Raw genomic sequence first — 23603 nt, forward strand, 5'->3', positions numbered from 1 at the left:
AGCACCCTCGCCTGCTCATAGCAGAACTTGATGCACGATGTAATCCACGAGGAGATGCGCTGGGTGGAGACAGGTGAGCTTTTCATCCAGTCTGCCACTGCAATGAAGAGCTGCGTCGATTTCCGGAACGGCTTTGTACGCTCAATGTAGAAGGCCAGGGCTTGTCTCACATCCAGCGAATGCCATCTCCTCTGCTCCTCCGAACCATGCGGTTTGGGAAAAAACACGGGGAGAAAAATATCTTGATTACAATGAAATTGGGAAACCACCCTGGGTAAGAAGACTGGGTGAGGCCTCAAATGCACCTTATCCTTATAGAATACTGTATAAGGGGTCTCCAAAGTAAGGCCCTAATCTCGGAGACCCTCCTAGCTGAGGTAATGCCCACCAGGAAGACTACCTTCCATGAAAGCATGAGCAGAGGGCATGAAGCCATGGGTTCAAAGTGGGGCCCCGTGAGTCTTGAGAGGACCAGGTTGAGATCCCAGGGAGGCACCAGGTTGCGGACCTGCTGATACAGCCTCTTCACCCCCTTGAGGAACCTGACCGACATGGGATGAGAGAACTGGGATCTCCCCTCTAACGGCTGATGGAAGGCCAAAATGGCCACCAAGTGAACCTTCAACGAGGCCAGCACCAGACCCTGGAGCTTTAGCTGGAGCAGGTACTCCAGGATCGCCTGCAGAAGTGAGAGGCTGGGCAGAATACCCCAGGACTCCACCCAAGAGGTAAACCATTTCCACTTAGCCCAATACACGACCTGTGTAGAAGTTTCCTGATGCCCAGCAGGACTTGTTGGACCTGCACTGAGCAGGCTCTCTCTCCCTCCGTCAGCCACTGAGCCTCCAGGCCGTGAGGTGCAGGGAGTCCAGGTCCGGGTGCAACAGGCGACCATGGTCCTGGGAGAGAAGGTCATGCCGCCTCAGGAGCTCCATGGGTGGAGCAATCGAGAGGTCCAGCAGCATGCTGAACCAGTGCTGTCTCAGCCAGGCCCAAGCGATGAGTATGACATCCGCTCTGTCCCTCTTTATTTTCAGAAGGACCTTGGGCAGGAGTGGAATGGGCGGGAACGCGTACATGAGGGTCTCCATCCAGTCGATGAAGAACGCGTCGGAAATCGACCTTGTCTCATGACCCCGGAGCAAGCAGAACCTCGGACACTTCGTGTTCCAGGCCGACGTGAATAGGTCCATTTGGGGAACACCCCACTTTTGGAACATCATAGTCACTACCTCCGGGTACAGTGACCAGTCGTGGCGGAGTAGAAATGACTTGCTGAGGTGATCCGCCTTGTCGTTCTTCACTCCCGGGAGGTGAGAGGCAGTCAAGTGGAAGTCGTATCTCACAGCAAAGTCCCAAAGACGGGTAGCTTCCTTGCAGAGGGCCGAGGAGCGCGCCCCTCCCTGCCTATTTATATAAAACATAGCTGCGGTGTTATCCATCAGCATCTGCACCACTCTGCCTGTCAGGAATCGGAGCAACACCCTGCACACTCAGCGAATAGCCCTCAGGTCCTTTATGCTGATGTGCAGGTGCCTGTCCTCCCCCGACCAGAGCCCCTGAGTACTCAGCTTGGCGCTGATGTGGGCTCCCCATCCCACATCCAAGGTGTCGGAGATTAGGGTGATCAACAGGACCAGTTCCCTGAACGGAATGCCCTTCAACACTGCCCTGGGAGACCTCCACCAGTCTAGGGAGGCTAGGACGGGTGGGGGGACTGTGATCACCCAATTCAGTGGGTGTCTGCTCAGCACATATGCCGAGGCCAACCACGCCTGAAGCAGCCTGAGCTACATACGTGCAGGCCTCCATGTGGCCTAACAGCTGTAGACAGTGCCTGGCTGTTGTCGTGAGGCATCGGTGCAGCTGGGAGATGATAGAGACCATCGCCTCGAAACATGGCTGAGGCAAGAAGGTTCTGGCCTGGGAAGTGTCCAAAGTGGCCCCAGTGAATTCTATGCGTTGCACTGGGGTTAGTGTGGACTTCTGCTCATTTATGAGCAGTCCCAGCCTGCTACACATGGAGCAAGTGAGGGTCATGCTCTCCTGCAGTTGGGCCCTGGACCTGCCCCTGATCAACCAATCGTCCAGGTAAGGGAAGATTTGCACACCCTTTCACCTCAGGTGGGCAGCCACTACCGTCATGCTTTTGGTGAACACCCTTGGAGCCAAAGATAGGCCAAAGGGCAGGGCTGTAAATTGGTAGTGGGAGCCAGCCACCATGAAGTGGAGGAAGCGCCTGTGGCTGGGGAGGATGGATACATGAAAGTTTGCGTCCTTGAGGCTGAGGGAGCATACCAGTCTCCTGGATCTAGGGAAGGGATTATGGAGGCTAGGGAGACCATGTGAAACCTGAGTCGTTTGACATATTTCTTTAGACAACACAGGTCTAATATGGGTCTCAGACCCCCCTTTGCCTTGGGGATGAGAAAGTACCTTCAATAGAACCCCTTCCCCCTTCTGCCTTGAGGAACCATAATCCCGACTCCTATGTTGAGGAGGGTGTCCACCTCCTGCAAGAGGAGTTGCTCATGAGAGGGGTCCCTGAAGAGGGATGGAGGAGGAGGATTGTTGGGGGGGTAGAGAAAACTGTATGGCATAGCCCCCAGAGACTATCCTGAGGACCCAACGGTCCGATGTAAACTTTGCCCATTCGGGATAGAAGGGCTTTAACCTGTTCAGGAAGGGCGGTGTGAATCCAGGAGAGCAGTAGGGGCACCACCCTCGGGCGCACCATCAGAACTGTTTCCTCTGATTGCCCGAACCCCTGGGGGGGCCCTTGCTGGGCGGGCTGAGGATGAGCTGGGGGGCTGATTTCATCCTCTAAACCTCCTATTTCTGTCCCTATTTCTGTAGGGTTGAAAGGGCCTAGGCGGAGGCCGTGACTGCCGCTTGGAAGCCTGGGGCATATACAGGCCCAGGGAGCGAGGCGTGGCCCTGGAGTCCTTCAGACCGTGCAGCTGCCCTAGCCACCGTGATTCCTTCATCCAGGATGGTGGTGAAGTCTGCTGCCTGGTCCTGGGGCAGGGCCTCAGCAAACTGCCTGAGGGAGTCCCACAAATTAAAATTATATCTCCCCAGGAGGGCCTGATGGTTGACAATCCTGAACTGCAGGCTTGCCATGGAATAAATTTTTCTCCCAAACAAATCCAACTTTTTGTTGTCTTTGTTCTTGGGAGTGGAACCAGGCAGTCCCGCTGGTTGGCTGCGTCCACCACCAGAGTTCCTGGGGCCAGGTGAGTGAACAGATACTCGAACCCTTTGGCCGGGATATAATACTTTTTCTCAGCCACCTTCAATGTAGGGGCAACCGAGGAAGGGGTTTGCCACAGGACCTTAACAATTTTGAGGACCCTGTCATGGACTGGTAGGGCCACTCTCGCTGGGGTAGCTGCTGTTAGCACATTGAAGAGGGTATCATCGGCCTCCACTAACTCCTTGATCTCCAGCCCCAAGTTAGAGGCCACCCTCTTGAGCAGCTCCTGGTATGCCCTCAAATCCTCCAGTGGCGTCATGTGGTCCCAGGAGACTGTTTCATCTGGGGAGGAGGAAGAGGACTGCTGAGGTGTGTCCTGCGGGTGCTCCCCTGCCTGCCGAAGGGATGCACCCATAGAGTGTCCCTCCATGAGGTCCAACTCCTCGTCCAAGGAGTGGTATCTACAGGCCTTCTCCTGTGCTGGGGGCATGGACTGCACCCCCGCTGACAGGGTGGATTGGGGTCCTGGTCCCATCTGGATGCCCCATGGGGCCCAATAAGGCAATTGTTGCGGCCATTGTCCCTGGGGCTAAACTGGGGCTGTCCTAACGACTGTTCCCCCTGTAGGACCTTGAGCCACTTGATCGGCGGTGCCATGCCCGTCCTCAGTTCTGGGTGCCATGCCGTACTGGGGACCGTCCTCTCGATGCCTCCAACATGGAGGACGACGAGGACTGCCTCTGTCACCACAAGCGGTGCCGATGGATGGAGGAGTGCTCCGAAGAGCTCTCGGTACTGGAGCGCCATCTCGGTAATGAGGACTTGCGGCGCCGCTTGCCCCTTGGTGATCGAGACCAGCGCCGCTCCGAACTCCGCGGTGCCGAGCCTGACTCCAGCGATTGGGTTCCGCGTCAGGGACTGCGCAATGCAGGGTGATCAAGTACGTGTGATCATGTATGGCGATTGGGTTCCATGCCGCCTCGGTGTGGGGTGAACCCCTTGGTGCCGAGTCCTCCCATGGTGACCGAGTTCTGCGCCGCCTCCGTGCGGGTGAACTCCTCGGTGCCGGGGATCAGGAGCTGTCCGAGCACCGCCTGGTGGATCTCGACTGGCGCCACCTCTTGGCTGAGCTGCCTCCTGTGCCGGGGACCGACATCGGCGCTGAGAGGGAGACTTCGCATCCTTAGTCGAAGCAGGCCAGCTCGACGACGCCAACCTGGAGCGACTGCTAGGGGAGCATCCTCGCTCTACCCCCGGTGGCCGTCTGGTGGGAGATCTTCCTCCCCATACTGGGGGTCTCCACCGCCCTTCTGGGGGACCCAATGTGGGCTTGCCCTGAGACACCGGCCCCTTCTCCCTCGGTGGAGGGGGGGACAGAGGTGGTGTAGGCAAGGCCAGCAAGGCTCTTGCCACCTGAAAAGCCTCCAGTGTCAATGGCATTGGCAGGGGCACTCTCCCACTCCCAGGAGTTGGGGAAGGCTCCCTGCTCGGAGATACAGGCACTGGAGAAGACTTGACGGGCTGTAGCCGGTGCATCTCTGCACTCAACCCTGCCCATACCGATGGCGCAGGGGAGTGTCCATGCTCCACTCGCTGTTTCTTCCTCTTTGGCACTGGGGATGTTGCTTGGTGCCGAGTCGGGGCCGGTGCCAGTGGTGCACTCTGCACCGATGTGAGACTCAGTGCTTAGATGGAGTGGGATGGCTCAGATGCCGGGCAGAGCGCTGCCTCCATGAGCAGGGCTTTTAACCGGATCTCTCAGTCCTTCTGAGTCTGAGGTTTAAAAGCCCTGCAGATCTTACATTTATTTTTCCTGTGCTCTTCCCCCAGGCACCGATCGTGGGGGTCGCTGAGCAGGAAAGCCTTCCCGCAGGAGGCACACGGCTTAAATCCAGGCGACCGGGGCATGGCCCAGCCACTCTAAGTCCCTTAGGGACTTCTTATCTAACTACACTTAACACTACTTAACAACCACTTAAAACTAACTAAACTACTTCAAATAACAGAGTTCAAAGAAGGGGAATAGTACTTGCTGAGAGCCAGGCTAGTTCCAGCAACCGTCACGGGTGGAAAGAAGGAACTGATGGCAGGTAGGGCCAGCAGTGCCTCATATACCACGGCATGCACGCAGGACTCCAGGGGGCACCAGAACTGGCCCTACGGGGTCTGCTAAGGGGAAGAAAGTTCCAGGAATCGTGCACGGTGGCTTGCACTCACCTATAGTGAAATGGACGTGAGCAATCACTAGAAGAAGAACCTATGATCTAAGTATAGTACACATTCACTATATGAAAATGTCAAGATCTCAGTGGGTTACCTCTGATGTGGAACTGACTTCTAAATCTTGTTCTGAGCGATAAAAGCTGGAGGCCATTGGGGGAAGAGAAACGATTTCTGTAACAGAAGAATATATAAGATAATTGTTATTCACTGTCCAACATGGAATGAACCATAAATCATTCTGGAATAAAAATAAAATGATTTGTTACTGTAGATGTTTTGTAGAGTTACTTCTACCTAATGAATTTTCAAGGAACTCATCTAGGAGCCTGTAGAATCTTCTTGCCAAAGTTTACCTCAGCTTGTCTAAATTTATACTTTATGAAATAGTAAAATATTGCTTTCGTGAACCCCTGCAATCTCCGTAGTACAGTTTAGCTATTTTTTATGGAAAAGTGTGAATAGTTGGACTGTATGATGTGTACAATAGTTTTACATCCTTCCAATGTTTGATACAGAAAAATAATACAAGTGGCAAGAGAGAGTTTGGTTGAGATTTACATTTGCTATTTGTCTATATACATTCAAGAACAGGCCTCCTGTATAGGAGCTGGAATTTGCATTACATTAGCCATTCATCGCTAAAAATCTTAAATCTCTAATGCAACATGGATTAGATTGCAAAGGACAATTATTTTCCCTTGTATTTCCATGGGAAAAGATCAGCTGTTTAAAGAATTGGGCTCTCTCCAATTTTTCTAGCTCCACTTATATCTTCCAGACATGGATGCAGCAGTCACTGCTCTAGTGAGTCCCTAGTCACCACTGTGTGGTCACCATGGGTGAATGCAAACATTATAAAAACCACCACTTTAAAATGTATACAGTTAAGAGTAGAGCTGAGTTAAACTTTTTCGGGGTGTGTGGCGGGAGGTTTGGTGGCCAAATCAAAAAAACCAGAAGAAAAAATCAGTTAGTTAGGATCAGAGCATCATACAAGATTAGGGCTGGCAGGGACCTCAGGAGGTCATCTAGTCTAACCCCCTGCTGAAAGCAGGACCAAACCACACTAAATCATTCCAGCTGGGGCTTTGTCAAGCCGGGCCTTAAAAACCTCTAAGGATGGAGATTCCACCACCTCCATAAGTAATCCATTCCAGTGCTTCACCATCCTCCTAGTGAAAAAGATTTTTCTAATATCCAACCTAAACCTCCCCCACTCACTGCAATTTGAGACCATTGCTCCTTGTTCTGTCAACTGCCACCACTGAGAACATCCTAGCTCCATCCTCCCTGGAAGCTCCCTTCAGGTAGTTGAAGGCTGCTATCAAATCTCCCCTCATTCTTCTCTTCTGCAGACTAAACAAGCCTAGTTCCCTCAGCCTCTCCTCATAAGTCATGTGCTTCAACCCCCTAATCATTTTTGTTGCCCTCTGCTAGACTCTTTCTAATTTGTCCACATCCTTTCTGTAGAAGGGGGCCCAAAACTGGACACAATCCTCCAAATAAGGCCTCACCAGTGCTGAATAGAGAGGAATAATCACTTCCCTCGATCTGCTGGCAATGCTCCTACTAATGCAGCCCAATATGCCATTAACTTTCTTGGCAACACAGGTACACTGTTGATTCATATTCAGCTTCTTGTCCACTGTAACCCCCAGGTCCTTTCCTGCAGAACTGCTGCCTAGCCAATCGGTCCCTAGTCTGTAGCAGTGCATGGGAGTCTTCTGTCCTAAGTGCAGGACTCTGCACTTGTCCTTGTTGAACCTCATCAGCTCTCTTTTGGCCCAATCTTCCAATTTGTCTAGATCACTCTGTATCCTATCCCTACTCTCCAGCATATCTACCACTCTCCCCAGTTTAGTGTCATCTGCAAACTTGCTAAGGGTGCAATCCACCCCATTCTCCAAATCATTAATGAAGATGTTGAACAAAACTAGCCCCACAACCGACCCCTGGGGCCCTCTGCTTGTTTCCAGCTGCCAACTAGACATCGAGCCATTTATCACTACCCATTGACCTGATGCTCTAGCCAGCTTCTATCCACCTTATAGTCCATTCATCCAACCCATACTTCTTTAACTTGCTGGCAAGAATACTGTGGAAGACCGTATCAAAAGCTTTGCTAAAGTCAAGATATATCACATCCACTGCTTTCACCACATTCACACAGTCAGTCATCTCATCATAGAAGGCAGTCAGGTTGGTCAGACATGACTTGAACTGAACTGAAATTGTATTTTGGTATTTCTTACTGAAGTGAAAAACGGGAAAAAAAGTGTTTGGGTTGAACTAAACGGTTCAAATGTCAGTTTGAAATTTCTTTCAGGAAACTGTGCATTTGAATCAAAATATCAGTTCATTTTGAAAATGTCATAGCAAAACTTTTCAACATTTCAAAAAAATCAACTTTTCTTTGGCTGAACTATTCACCAAATTTGTCCTGAATTCTTGAATAGTTTCAGTAGCCCCAAAATGTATTTATTGGGGGAATTTACTATTTTCCCACCAAAAAAAATTGCCCAGCTCTAGTTCAGAGTTCTATTACATGGTAACAGAATGTGCTATGGTAGTAAGGTAAATGTGTCAGTGTGGTTCACCATTCCATAAGTATATCTTCCATAAATACATCATCCTCTAAGAACATATCTGTGCTATTGTATAAGATAAAAAACCACAGAAATACCCACCTGTGCCTGAAAAACTATGAGGATATTGAAATGTTACCCTGAGATATCATTCCCAGAGTAGTACTTTTGGAGATCACATTGCATGAATTAACTAAAAAATATGATAGTACCAACTGCAATTATTATTAAATAACATGAGTAGCAAATTATTAGTGGTGGATGAGCCTTAAAAAATTCATCGGTATGGTTGTATTCAGAGAAGCATCCAAAGTTCTAAAAGTTAGCTAAATTATCTGAATTTCTACAAAACTGGGTTGGAAATCTCATACCAAACTGTAAATCCCTGCGAAACCAGCCTTTTTTGTGGGATTCTGGTACCTCCATCTCCAGCCCTCACAGGCATTTGGAAATGAAAAGGCACATGGAAGAATTTTTTTTTTTAAATAACCAAAGTTTTTCCAACTCCACAAATGCTCATTTCAAGTTCAGTTAGATTTTAGGGCAAAGGCCCATCCCTTCAACTTCAGGCACACACTGTGTTTTCCATAATTTATTCGGTATTCTGAGACTTTATTTAAGTAGCACGGAGTCAAAAATGCACACTTCTTGGAATTTTGTGAAGGAACTCTGTTGTGCCTGCTTCAATGACACTGACAGGTATGACTCACTTGGCATTTGTTTTGTGTATGCTGAGTCCTCGGGACTGTATCCAGAATTTTCAATTCCACTGCTTTTCCCGGTTTTCACACTGCCATCATTGGTTTTCTTAGTTGAAACTTTTCTGGAAATAAAAATTCCTACCATTAAAACATACATTCTATGGCCATTCGTAGGCAGTATCCAACAGAGAAAGAGGCCTACATTCTCAAAGGGATTTTGGCACCTAACTCCCCTTGATTTTCATGGAAGTTAGATACCTAAATACCTTTGAGGATCTGGGGCCGAAGGACTTGCAAATACGTCCAACTTCCCATTAAGTAAAGAAACATGATTTGTAATCCTTGAAAGAATTCACCTCCAGCATGCATGGTCTTGTATAAGCCCTAACTAGGCTTTGCTTTAAAAGTTCTGCTCAGCTGCTTAATCAACAATTGGGGAATTAAGATGATTAACATCTTAGCTCAGCTTCTGCCTTCCCCTCCCAGCTCCCCTTTGGAGAGCTGGCCCACCTGGGGTTAAATGGAGGGTGTACAACAGTGATAGGGCTTTTTGCAAGGTGTGCAAGGCAACGGGGGCTTCTTGTGTGCATCCTCCCCACACATCACGTAAGGCTCAGTCACAATCTGACCTATGGCCCTGATCTCCTGCACACATTTACTCACATGCTTAACTTCAAGCAGGTACGTCATCCCACTGAAGTCAATAGGACTACTCATCCGTTTAAAGTTGAGCACACATGTAAGCATTTGCAGGGTGGGGGCCTACATTTGTACCCAGTGGGAAACAGAATCATATGTTTCCATTCATCACCCCTGTTACACTACAAGGGATATTACTCTTCATTTGTTCCACATAGCCTGAGTCTGGGGTCCTCCAGAGCACGTTGCAAGGCCCAGCTCTTCGCCCAGGCTTTTGGGAAGGGACATGCACAATGAGGGCAGGGATGTGCAGAAGAAGGTCTGGGATTTGCAGCTGGAGTGGGATTTTTTTCTTTGTTCCCATTATTTTGGGGAAATGGCTGCATTTATTTCTGTACTTTTAACATAATGTCCAAGGTATTTAGAGCTTCAGACGGGGGCATTTTCAATGCTTCTATAGATCTACATAAATAGATGTAAGGATCAGATGAGTAGACTGCAATGTGTTTTTTAAAAATGAATGAATGCATTCAAAACCCTACATGAAGCCAGTGTCATTCCAATTGTAGCCCATAGAACTAGCCTGCTTGCTTGCATTATATAGATAAGTATCTTTTCTTATAGATTTAAGTATGATTGTGTGATTATAATAGAATTATAAATTTATATACATTTTGCTGAAATGCAAGGTACCTTACAGGACATCCTGTATGGCAGCTACGTAAGTATTATTATACATATATTCGGGAACTAGTGTTGAAAGTGTTGACGGTATAACAAAAACAAGACATATATGGTCATATATGGTCATGCTTGACTGGATAATTCCCTTGTCAATAGACTGATCTGGGCAACATAGTGACGTGGTATGGCCTCCCTCCAAGCCAGAGGGCTGTCAGGTGACCGGCACCATATTACACCCATATACAACGTAAAGTATATTAAATCTTTCAAAAACACAGCCACAATGAGTTACAATGAGTTAGCAATTAGCAGACATACTCAGGACCTTTGGCCTAGATAAGTGTTGAAAGTAATGATGTCAGGCCTAAACTAGTACACCACAAAAGCCACATAGGTTAAGTCATGGAATAAGTGATAATGTCATGAATATCCTTAATATTCATGAACCTGCCGGCCTATAGAGTATGCATACCCCCATAATTTGGGGGTGGAAAATCCAGATATGGACTTAGAAGGAGGACCCATATTCTTGGGGTATAAGAAGGGAAAGATTGTGCTATTTGGTGCGATCGTCATCTACTCTTGCTTGAAGTTTCTTTAGTTTGTGTTAAGATTTTCCTTCTTCATTTTATAGTCTTATTTGTAGTCTTAGTTCATAGTTCTTAGCTCTCTAGCAGTGCTTATTCCACCCCTCTGCTCAAGTGTTGAGGAATCAAACATCTCTCTCAACCAGGGAAGGGCGTGAGTATATTATTCCAAAGCATATCATAGAAATATATAGATCATATGAGTCTTTAAAATTAAGATTGTATTATCCATTATTCATTTGATTGTTCAGTTTCTTTATATCTGTTATTTGTCTATCATTTTATGTTATCTTAATAAAACTTATAAAATTATACAAATTTGGTTATCACTAAGAAATTCCTGTTGTACACCCAGGGGTCCTTATAAAATTCTTCTGGAGCCTGATTTAGGACAAGAACCTTCTAATCCAAGCAATTGGCAAACCTATAATCCTATTAAATAACTAATACACTTAAAATCAGGCTATACAGTGACATGTTGGGGGGCTGAGAGCACTCCTTTAGAGATATAATTAGAAAACTAAAGCAACAGTCCTGCAAACACTTACATACATGTAACTTGAAATACATGAGTAGCCCCATTGACTTCGTTGGGACCACTCACATGAGTAAAGGTGCACATGTGCTTAAGTTGTTGCAGGGTCAGACCAAAATGAGTTCCTAAATTCACTCTAAACCCAAGGCCCTGCGCCAGCAAAGTACCTAAGCATATGCTTAACTTTATTCATGTGTGTAGTACCTCTGAAGTCAATAGGACTACTTGTATTAGACTAAAGGCTAAAAAGCACGCAGCACTTCATGAAGCTCCAACTTAATTTACCATGGGCCAAATTCAAGCTCGTTTTTATTTTAATAGCATGTGTACACAACGAAAGGCAACCAGACCGAGATTAACTGTTATGCCCCACCCTGCACTCCTTCAAAACCTGTGGAAAAACACTCTGCAGGCCCTCTGTGAATAGAGACAGGCAGCTGTGCACCTGGATGAGGGCAAAGAATTTGGACACTGTGTTTTAGCATATACACTCCCTGAACTACTGACTTCGTCTGTTGTGTAGATTCCCTCATCAGAGAATCATCGAATCTGTCTACACTGCAATTCAAAATCCATGGGCTGACCTGTGCCAGCTGAGTCGGGCTCAGAGGGGCTCAGGCTCTGGGGCTTTTTAATTATAGTGTCAGGCGTTCAAGATTGGGCTGGCACCAGGGCTCTAGGACCCTGTGAGGTGGGAGCTCAGGCTGCAGCCGGAGCCCAAATGTCTACCCGGCAATTAAACAGCCCTGTAGCCCAAACCCCACAACCCCGACTCAGCTGGCACAGGTCAGCCACGGGTGTCCCACTACATTGTAGACATACCATTAGGTTCAGCCCTAGCAGGATTCATCTGTACAGAGAGCACTGATGAGGTCTCGGTTAGAACACAAGCTGCACGAACAGCTTCTTTAGCAGCAGTTTTATTTTAATCAAAAATAAAAATTGACTTGGACCTGCATTTAGATTCAGATGCTTTGTTGATTTAGTCCAACCAGCTTATACACCTGTACCTGATAAACTGGTTGAAACAATAATTACAAACAGAATAACAAGATGCCTGGAAGATCATGCTATGATAAGGATTAATAAAAACCTTGTTTCACTAATCTCTCAGAAGTCTTTGAACAGGTCAATCAAAGAACAGATAAAGGAGAACCAGATGACAAAATTTATTTATGCAGTGTTATTGTAGCTGTGCTGGTAGATTTTCAAGAGGCTGTTGACCAAGTTCTACACAAGAGGTTGCTAAAGAAGTTAAGTATCATAGGGTGAGAGGAGACAGAAAGCAAAGTAGGATTAAATATCCCAGAAGCAATAACTATGTTTGGATTCACAGTATACACCTAAAAAATTAAAAGAATAACACAAAGTAACCCCGTTGAAAAGTTTTCCTGGTCACATTAGTACTGACAAACAGGATCTTAATGTTGATGAACAAGATCATACATTTTAAGGTGTTTCAACCTAGTGCAATAATGCAAAAACAATTAGTTTGCTTTGTATTCAGCTGTGTCTGATACTCATTTAGTTAAGTAGGAAGTTTTGACAGGTATCACTGGGCAACTTTTTTTAGAGTCTAACGAATGACCCTTAAAAAAGCGGGGACATCATCTTATTTGTCTGCCAATCTGTCTCATTTAAGTTGCATCAGTCTATCTCAGTTTCAACCTTTCTCTAAACAACAGAAATTCTAGTAGGGTTATACTCTGTGGAAGTAGTACATCCACGGTAATGTTGGCTGAAAGTTGGAAGAGAGAGCTATTTTGGTGCACAGTGACCTCCTGTGGAATTTGTCGCAAATGCTGAGTGTTGAGGCTGCAGGAAACCTGGTGCAAAATCAGAATATATAGGATCAAACCTAAACTCACATTCAGCAAAGTACTTGAGCATATACCCAAGTATTAGGTACCTGAGTTGTCTCATTGGCTTCCTTGGGATTACACACATGCTTATAAGTGAAGCACAAGCTTAGATACGTTTGCTGAATCTGGGACTTAGTAACTAGATCGTTTTGCTCTTTTTCAAAAGAAGTTTTATGGGAACATCAGTTACTGTAGTCGGTAATATGGTGATGCTGATTCACGCCAATGAGTGTAATGGGCAATTTTATGACTGGGAGTTGTTGGGGGTTTTTTAAAGGTAGTGATTTACAATGTCTGATATAATTTCCCATTATGTAGACGAGGTTGTATAAACATTTTGGGAAGAAAACTAAAAGCGGAATGATATTGTGGGCAGGTGACATCGGCACTGAAGGCTAGGGACACAATTCCCATCTCACGTGCATATAAGTCACACTAACTTGATGAGCGCTAGCAGGAGTATAAATAGTAGCATAGCCACAGCGTTGCTCAGAATTGGCACAGTGCAACAGGCTGTTGGCCTCCACACCTCTCCTGGCACACCCCTTATGCCTAGGCTTGCGGCGGGGGGCCTCCTAAGGCAGTGTAACCATGCCTTGCACAATTCTCTCCCGGCCAGATCTGGGGCGCTAATGATGCTTTTATGGTGCCAAAACACAAAAGGGGCATAGCAGAAGGGGAAATCCCTGGTGTTCAACTCACCTCAACTCCTTTTGATAGGTGGACTCTGAAAAATAGGAAGAAATGCTTTTAAAATACAGCAAAAAAAAAAAATTAAGGCTTGTTACTGAGGTTCTCCTATTCTCTCAGACTGCATTTTAATGCAGAAATTGTCTCATAGCTCACCTCCCCTCCTCTCTGCAGTCACATAACATCCTTGTGCACTTGCTTACATGGAAAATTAATACAAGGAAATAATTTATTTAATGCATTTATAGCTGTGCATTGTAGAACTACAAATCTAGGTATGGGTGTACATTGACTTTCAATGCGATTTGTGTTCTAAGTCATTTAGTCACTTTTGAAAATCTTACCCTTCCTGCTTACTATTGATGGAAATACTAATGAGCCACCAATTCCATCAGAAACAAGTTCCAACAGAAGAAGTCAGCAGGCAACTGTTTGTAGTATCTACAAACCACTGGTTATCAGAATCACTTGTCTGCCTTGAACATTCCTTTACAAAACTGTGCAGAAGGCTTTAACTGAAATAGTAGTAGATCAAATCTAATTTAAGATTTAAAAAATGCATAGTCAGTAGCAAAAATCCACTTACCTTTTTTATTTTTTAGGCAGCAGAATATTATTATAAAAATAATAATGATCAGAAGAAGAAAACCAAGTGACAATGTGACTGCAAGTATAATAGTTCGTGTGCGCGCACTGTCTTCTGGGTTACCATTTTCTATTAAATGAAATGAAGAAGCATTACACTCGTAGAGCTGCAACCTTTCTTTCTGAAGAGCATGCCCATCTTTCTGGAAGCATTATTGAATTACTTGTTGATTATTTAGAACAAAAGATGGATCATGTTTCTCATTTGTTTTCAAAATAACTTTACCCTATATTGATAATACCCAGTAACGCAAAATGCCTTTATCACGGTAAGTGTTTGTTACAATTATTCTACTTTATCTGCTAATTCTATTTCTGACAAACCCAGGATGTTAATTTTCTTCATTCTTCCCATTTAAACTTATTTTGTAGACATCTGGAGCCCAGTCTAAAACCCACTGAGAGCAAATGGGGGTCTTTCCATTCGCTTCAGCAGGTGCTAGACTACACTCATTGTGCATGCTTCATAAAACCTCAGTTGTCCACTGTAAAGAACAAGCATGTTAACAGCATATCTATTGAATTTGAGATTGCTAAACTTAACACATTCCTGTTTACTTGACTACAACATATAGTTTTACATAATGATATACAATATGCATTTATGGTGTTTGTACATAACACTGATTCGATTTTTTTAAATTTTGTATTTTTTACCTATAATGCTAAATCGCGTGATTTCAAAATCATTCAATGTATCCCTGTTTCTGGTTGCCACAAACAAAAGGTGGTCACCATATAGCCCCCAAAATAATCAACATTAATTGATACCAGTCGTCAACATGACAGACATTTGTTCTGATGGCAACATGGTTCTGTCCATCAGGCTCACCCAATATGTATGGTACTCTTTAACCTAACTGGACCAATCTGTGATCTTCCTAACTGCGGGGAGCAGCCTCAGCTAAGCTAAGGCTGGCTCTAAAAGCAGTCCAAACTTTTACCCTGGTAGCTGTATTAAAAACAAACTTAAAATCCAACCCAAAAGCACAAGGTATGCACAGACTTGACAATACTGTCTCTGTTGCACTAGGTTTGTGTGTGTCATATATTTTTAGTGTTTGCAATTAAAGGTGGGTCTGAATGGCAAAATTTAGATACAGATATCAGACTCACCAAAGTTGGCAGATTTCTTCTGGGTTTTGGATTGGTCTATTACAGCAGCAGAGCCCAGTGGCAAAATTTGGACTGGAATTTGAATTCTGAACACTCCAAAGCTTGGATGGTTCAGAAATTATTCAGCTTAGTCTTTTCTATAATCCTAATGAACTATCATCATGTATATTCAACATGCAAATTAGCCAAAATAAGCATAGAGGGGCTGCTCCTGGACCTAAGTATAATATACTACCCAAAATGTTCCTGGATTCCAACTTTAATACATAAGTGCTCATCCAGTGGTTTCCATTTCAGTGGTCATTATTAATCTCGCTCTAAGAGGATATTTTGCCCTTGTGTGTTTGAACATTACTTCCATTGAGAACAATGGAAATCATGTATATGAAATCAAAGCAAGATGTCAGCCCCAATTTTAAATGCTCTTTATGGGTTCTTCATCCTCCTTCTGCCAAACACAACACACTTATTTTTTTCCAATACTTTCTGTTCATCTCATTCCCTACATACCTCAAACACCAGATATTTTTTCATTCATCCCAGTTTTTTGAATCAACCAATCCTTCTCCCATTCTGTACTCAACATCTGGAACACCATCTTTCTCTATGCCCCTACTTGAATCCTGTCTGCCTTCAAATCTCATCACAGCAAGATTAAACTCTCTCCCCTTTAAGGCTCTTAATGCACGATCTGAGAAAACTAATGATTCAGAGCCTACTACCATTCAAATAAGTGGCAAACTCCCATGGACATTAAGGAAAGCAGAATCAAGCCCTTTATCTTCCATGTCTCTATCCTCAATCATTCTTCCTAAAATTGGTCTTTTATACCTTTTGTTCTGCCTCACCGTAACTACTGAGATTACCAGCATAGTATAATTTGCAGTCTGGTAGTTTGCATGCATCAATCAATTCTGATGTGTTTTGTGTTCTTTTTCAATGGAAGAAATAAATCTCCGGAATAAATCTGCATTTTATTTTATTTTGTGCCATACAAAATGCGATGTGGATTTTAAGGTAGTTAAAATATGAAATGAATGTTAATCTTGCCTGTGTTTTTAATAAATTATTGCTACCAAATATCAATTATTTTGAGTACTCTTATATTAAGCTCTTATTTTTATATTTAGCTTCTTATAATACCTTTCGCATTTAACTTTAATACAGATTTGTGGTAAAATACATGCAGAAAATAATTTGTTGGGCTAAGTCATATCAAGATTATATACAAGCAGTATAGAGGTGTGTCATTCAATATTTTTTTAATGAGTCCTAGAAACAGGTCTCCACATGTGATGTGTTTGTCTGTTACAATGTTAATCTTTGGCAAACATTACATTCTCATTAGTTTCACTTTCTTGGTAAATACAGCAGTGGGATGCTAAGGTTTGAGGAAGGGTTCTTACAACAGCGTCATTTGTTCTTGTGATTTTTATTTAATCAGCCTTCCAGACTTCATAGCCTATTCATTTACCAAAGTAATACAGCTGCGCCGATCAAATTCAAGAACAGTCTGCTTTTCAGGCAGCACAGAGCAGAAAGAGAGAAAACGGGAAGGTCTTTGTTCGGTGCCTGCCCTTGAGCTTTGACCTAGATGGTAATTAAGACTTGCCAGAGTTGGAATGTAGAAACAGGAAGATGCCAATAGAGTGACACTGCTCTTGTGCGCCGCACCAGCTCTTCTCCAATGTACTATCACTCAAAATGATCACTCTGCTCAAGAGGTCCGTTTTTAACATTTATGATTCCCAAGAACCATGTTGATTTAAAAGCAGTGGACTCTAATTAATCATTAGAAATGCAACATTAATTAATAGGAAAAGCTAAGCACAAAAACCTGCACTGCATAATAATCACATACTTGGAGTTCTAAAAATGTCCTTAATTCTTTCACTTACTTTATCAATATTCTATAATCTCAGGTTAATATAAGTGTAAGAAGTCTCCTGTCAGCATATTCTCTAATAGCACCTTTCACATTAATTCTAAGTTATTTCCACGCTATGGGAACTCCTTCAGTGTACATACTTTAACCAGTCCCATTCACTGTCATTCTGTTGAGATAAAGACTACAAAAAGCCTGTACCTTGATGTCAAGAAACTTTACATGCTTGAAACAAGTCTTGCATGCAAAGTGCCCAGGATAATTTCAGATATTTCAGTAAATCTAATAAAATGCATCACTTAAGGAGTCACCTTCCTTCATTTCTTTTTTACCTTAATCCTCGGTTTAAGACGACATTTATGTGGCATTTGCACTGCAGTGGAGCGTAGCCATCTTTTAGGATTGAAGGGGAACTAGCAATGGAAAGGTCCTTCCTACTGTGTATAACTAGAATCCATTACAAGAGATCTTCTATATACTGTAGCGGCGGGGGGAACGAGATTGCTGTGTGCGAAGCACAGCAGGTTTTCTTTTTATAAAACTGATGAGAACAGACTGGCTGTAGTATTCTTGAAGAAGCAAGAAGTCTTAAGTTTCAGTAAAAAGCTGTTACGTCAACAATACCATGGATGAGACTGCATCCAATGTCTGGCTCGGAGAATGCCTAAGCTCTGTCCTTATGGATATGTCTCCCCAGCAGCCGGGAGGTGTAAATCCCAGTGGGGGTAGACGTAGAAGCGCTAGCTCTGCTCTGACTAGTTCACTACAAATAGCGGTGTGGCTACGGTGGCACAGACAGCTGCTTGGGCTAGCCATCCAAGTACAATCCCACCTGACCCACTGGATACGTACTCAAGTGGCTAGCCCAACTCACTGCCCTGTGCCCTGTGCTCTTTTTAGGTGCTAGCTCAAGGAGAACTAGTGTATGTTCATCTACCCACACTGCAAAATAGACCTCGCAGCTGCTATGAAGACCCTATGTCACGTCTAGCCGGCTAGTTACCTTGGGTGTCTGCAAAATGGCACTATACCACATTGACCCTCATAGTTCAGTAAGTTATGGAGGCCATGAATGTGCCTGTAAGGAACTGGAGCAGATGCTGCTGGTATGCTTTAACACTTCCACATTGTTGTATAAATCAGTGTGAAAAATAAACAGCCATGGACTTCTCAGCTTTCCTTCCCATCCCCCTCCCCATCTCACCTGCTGTCATTATCATCTGCTTTTCCCAGTTTGGCAGTTCAATGAAGCTCTTCCCTGTTTGATCTTTCTGCTTATCCCAGGGACAATCTTCTCCTCTCCCTCAGTGCAGCCCCATAAGACCTATAGTATTTTGCTAAATTGTGCGTGAGGAAGCCCTCACATTAGTCTCTCTAAATGACAGATTAGTTAAATCCCTGTGGGCCAGGCCCAATTTAACATTATGTGATGCATTGCCTCAGGCAATAAATAAGACATTAAGAAATCCAACTAATAGACTCTAGTTTGTCCATCTCTCCATTTTCAGGTGTTACAAGTGAAATAAAGGATCAAATTCAGCCCTGCCATAAAGTGACACTTCTTCACTGAAGAAGAAGAGTTTGATCCAAAGTCTCCTATTTCATATTGAAATTTAATAACGTGCAGAATAACTAGATGAATAACAATAATATAACCTGCATATGAAAAGGCACAGAAGCTCTGAAATTTCCAGTGTGAAATGTATTAGAATATTTTTCTTGTTGTGTCATGTCTTTATTTCATTTGAATCACATAAAAGATTTATATTCCCCTACCCTGATAAATCTAGAGTGTCTGCTGCTGCACAATCATTTTCCCAAGGAAGAATGCATGATGGTCCTATACGACCACTAATTATGTACTAATTGTGCTCTGTGACATCTGTTTTTCTCCTCTTCTGATTTACAGCATGTAACTATGGAAACTGTGGGTGGATGCCTCCATAGCTCAAGAATGAGTAGGCAGGGGAGTTTAATCACTTTATTAAGTCCCCAGGACAGATCTGTTTTGCTTAGTCAATAATTAGAAGCTATTTAACTTAGTGGAAATCTTATTAAAACCAGTAAAATGGCCTTTTTCAATTGCATTACAAAGTAGATGCTCCTGAGAAACTTGTTAACAATGGCTCACACTTAAAGCAAAAGGCCCAGTCAGTCTACCTATCTAGCTGTTTATCTAGGTTTTTATACCACACCCGTCACTGTAGTATCTGAATGCCTTTTATACACCCTGCCAGTGCCACCCATTTCAGAACACGGAACGGGTCACCTATCACGTAACTCGCTGATGTGTGCCAGCTCTGACAAAGAGCTGTCAGTTTGACGTCAAAAGTTCAGCTTTTTTTTTCCATGGTCACCCGATCACTAAAAGAAACATGGATTTAAGGACCTCCTATGTCTAGGGGAAACTCTGGGAGTCACAGAGTTGCCATAAGGGCTTCTACACCATCCCTCCATTTCCCATCATAGGAGGTGTGACAAAAGTGTCCCCGTGCCCTAGTAATCTCACCTTTGGTAACAGCCCCTTGAGACCATGAACAGCTGGTGTAAATTCCAGCAGTTCTGAAAATCCTCTGCTTTACAGCACTGTGGACAAGCAGCCAGATAAATCCCAAGATTGAGAGGCCAAATAAGGCACTTTCATGCCCTCTCCATCGGCTGCACCAAGTGCTGCTTAACCCCAGTTGAGGATCTAGTCCTGTGTGTTCCTATTGAGCTAGCGCTTGGAAAAGAAAACCATCTCCTCTAGACTATCACTACATCAAGAAGAGGCAGCACAAAGCAGATGGAAGCCTTGCTTACCCAGCTGGTTGGTGATACCCCTGGCATTGAGGTCATACTAACCTGTGGAATTAATTGCCACAGGTTGCTGGTGAGACCAAAAACTTAGCAATACATTTGGGTGCCGTCTGCTATCAGGGACACGATGCTGGATGAGATGGGCCACTGGTCTGATCCAGCCTGGCAATTCCTGAGTTGGAGTGAAACTTGGGAAAGGGCATGCAGCTAGAATGCCAATGTGCTCCAGTCATCCCTGGCTGATGGAAGAGCTAGCACCCCTCCTGGGGAAGCACAGTGGGTGCCAAGCATAGTACGGCTCTGAGGCTGAAACTGCAATGGCAGAAAAGCTCTATGCCTGCTCTATGATCTTGTGGGGATCATTCGGTTGTGCACAAGGGTTTACTTTAGGTTGTGTGTAGAGGTGAAGTCCTATCGCTATTGAAGTCAATGGCAAAACTTTCATTGACTTCAGTAGAGCCAGGAGTTCACTTTAGGATTTAGTCCTGAGCAAACAAGACATAGCATAAGATGTTTATCTAACTGACTAACTGACAGACAGAAATCTCCTATTTTATGAATAGCCTGAATCAATTTTTTTCAGAGTCTAAATTCGTGGGACGATACCTTGCCCAAGGCAGAAAATCCAGTTTTGTATGCAATGAAGCCCTTAAACAAGCATTAGGGACAGCTCTGCTTTCTTTGTGCAGCTTCAAATAAAGGGAATTTAGTGGTGCTCAGGACTTGTGCTGGTGCTCTATACAGGAGTGAATTTAACCCTATGTGAATAACACATTGTAGTTTGATCCTGTTCCATGTACAAGAGTCATATTGCTTAAACTGGAATAAAAAATTTTCAAAATAAAACAAAAAGGTATAGTATAGAGAATGTTCACTTACCTTCAAGAGAGTCATGCACAATAAGAGTTACAGTTGCATTCTGGGGCTTAGGGAGTGCCTCTATATAAGCTAAACAAGTCAACGTCTCATTGGCCATCGGAGTCCAAGTTAAGGTGCTCACTTCATCGTGAAGATCGTTAGATCCTTGACTATGGTTAGTAACATACCTGGACTTATCTACAAAAGAGTTGTTTACCATCCAGGTCATGTTTGGAGCTGGAGCCCATCCTGAGGCTTCACAAACCATTTCAATTGTTTCATTCTTTCTCACAGTCAAGTTGTGATCTTTGATGAACAAAGATCCATTAACTGTGGGGGAAAAAGATTATTTGTTCCTTCAGAATATTTAACTGCAATGCTTTCCTATTGCCAGTTTTAAGTCATCTTTTGCTGCCAAAATTGAAATTTGCAGGTTAAAAAGATAGATAAAATAAAATAAAAAACTTAAAACATAGGGATATTGTTTACATGACATAAATGTGGAGCCATTGCAGCTTCTTGGCCATGTTGTGGTCCATTTTGGCTTTACAACTAGACTTAGTTTTCCACCATCTGTTTAAATAAAGTTTTGGAGTGACACTCTTTGGCCATACTGAAATATTTCCTGCACCGCTGGAGGACTATGTGTCATCAGGATTGTATTTCTTTGTTACATCTTAAGGATTTTCTTCAGATTTATCAAGGAAACTTTATAGAAAGGTGATGCTCTGGTATCAGGCTTCTTCTTTTTTGGAAAATGAATAGTAGATAAGAGAAGATTCCACTTTATTGGATACACTTCCTCAATAGTGATGCTTGAGGACGCCTACAGCAGGGATGCATGCTGTACAGGAGAAGTTTACTGTATCATGGAACCTGTAATGTACAGCAGCAGTGATATCAGGGTATCACCTTGTGACTCAGAAGCTGAATTTTTGCACTACATTAAACCCAACACAAACGAACTGGGTGGAGGCTGACCATTCCTGGATCAGAAAGTAGGAAGGAACTCTACATGAAATACAAAAGAAGTTTTATGTAAAAAGATGAAAAAAAAAATCCATAAAGACTCTGGCCAAAAGAGATTATTTTTGACTGCTGGCTGGCAGCACTGATACAGGCTTCTGGCACTTTTACATGACTCAAGAAAGAATAAGAGCTGCTACAGGAAAAAGTGAGCACTACTGAAGTCTTTTGCAATGGCAGCCTCTGTATACCTTGGAATGCCAATCTATAAGTGAAATTACTGATCCTGCGTTCAAGATGAAAAATATAGCCGGGGTAGGGCTTTAAATGAAAGTTGGTACAAATACAGTCTGATACTTTTGTCAGTGTGCCAAAGGATTTCTTTTAAGTACAATTAAATAAAAATTCTGTGAGAAAAATTAAAATGCATACATACCTTGCACAGAAAGAAATGCATAGCTCACGGGGTCAGAAGTTTGGATGCTGCATTCTATTTTACCAGAATCATTCTGTTGGACGTTGTGGATGATCAGCTCTGAGATAAAATCATCACCGCTGGTATAATTTTGCTGAGTGATGCGACTTATTGTTACAATCGCTCCTCCAGGGTTTTGTGTGGTGAGAACAGGGTTCCCTTTTAAAAGCCAAATGATAATTCTCCATCCTTTTGACACAGTACAGTTAAACCGGGCCACTGAACCAGCCAGGACTGTTGCATTAGCAGGGCCATTTACAACAGAATAGCCAAAGCCAAAACCTGGAAAGAAAAAAACAAGAATTGTAAATATATCAGCACCAATGTCAATGAGGTGCCTTTGGCTTACCTTGCATGTTCAGCAAAATAAGATTATAAAACAAAAATCTTGGCTCTGATAGCACTTTTTGATGTGAATATTTTGTGTATTTGTCATTTGAAGAACATATCAGAAAAGATCATTGAGTCATCTAATATGGCAAAATATCTCTAGCAATGAGTGATACCAGATGCTTTCGGAGAAAGCTTACACCCCCCGTTATCATAAATAATTCCCGGTAAAAAAAATCTATGTTAAAATGGAGTTAAGGATGAGGAAGGATGACTTCATATCAGTAATTTTAAAATCATAAACTTTGCCAGGATATTGTATTATCAACAAACCAAGTGTTATAAACCCAGGAAATAAACAATTAGAATTAAATTTTAAAGAAATTTAAACAAGTCACTACATGGAAATGCACAGTTAGAATCACAATTTGAACTCTGCTCTGTAGTGACAACATGCAAAAACAATATAATTGTGATTGAGTCATTTTAAGTATTTGTGTTCCCAGATTAGATTATACTGATTTTTAAAGACACATTAGATTTTTTTCCCTTTCATTGTGTCACTACAGAACAGAGTTAAAACTTCTGTTGAAGGAGAATTTCAGTTATGAAGACTAATGGATAGGAATTAAATATATATTCAAATGTACCTATGCACAAGATTTCAATTAATTTTAACTTATTTATCAATTGAAAGTTACTTTATACTTCAAATTCTTAAACTGTTTTTTAATTTGGGGGAGGGGGAGAAACACTTCCTTCAGTCCTCCAGGAAGATAGTAGAAATACTCATCGTAATAAAAGATTCTGTACAGATAGATTTGTCT

The 23603-nt window shown here is 43.4% G+C and overlaps 1 protein-coding gene across 4 annotated transcripts in view; it reads right to left on the reverse strand.

The window, feature by feature from the left end:
- The window catches only part of IGSF5 (immunoglobulin superfamily member 5), a 52800-nt gene that overhangs the window by 15967 nt on the left and 13230 nt on the right, over nt 1-23603 (reverse strand). For 2 of the 4 annotated variants that reach the window (XM_067545227.1, XM_067545228.1), the window contains exons 3-8: nt 22408-22728; nt 21027-21335; nt 14289-14417; nt 13715-13739; nt 8715-8827; nt 5514-5590 (exon numbers count right to left, since the gene is read on the reverse strand). In XM_067545227.1, coding sequence (XP_067401328.1) covers nt 5514-5590; nt 8715-8827; nt 13715-13739; nt 14289-14417; nt 21027-21335; nt 22408-22728 — 974 coding nt within the window. The remainder of the gene's footprint in view (nt 1-5513; nt 5591-8714; nt 8828-13714; nt 13740-14288; nt 14418-21026; nt 21336-22407; nt 22729-23603) is intronic. The other 2 variants (XM_067545229.1, XM_067545230.1) reach the window with 2 other exon arrangements.

This window comes from Emydura macquarii, unplaced genomic scaffold, assembly GCF_026122565.2.
Source record: "Emydura macquarii macquarii isolate MOO-44397 ecotype Brisbane River unplaced genomic scaffold, CSIRO-AGI_Emac_v2 contig_1043, whole genome shotgun sequence".
Classification (NCBI taxonomy): Eukaryota; Metazoa; Chordata; order Testudines; family Chelidae; genus Emydura; species Emydura macquarii.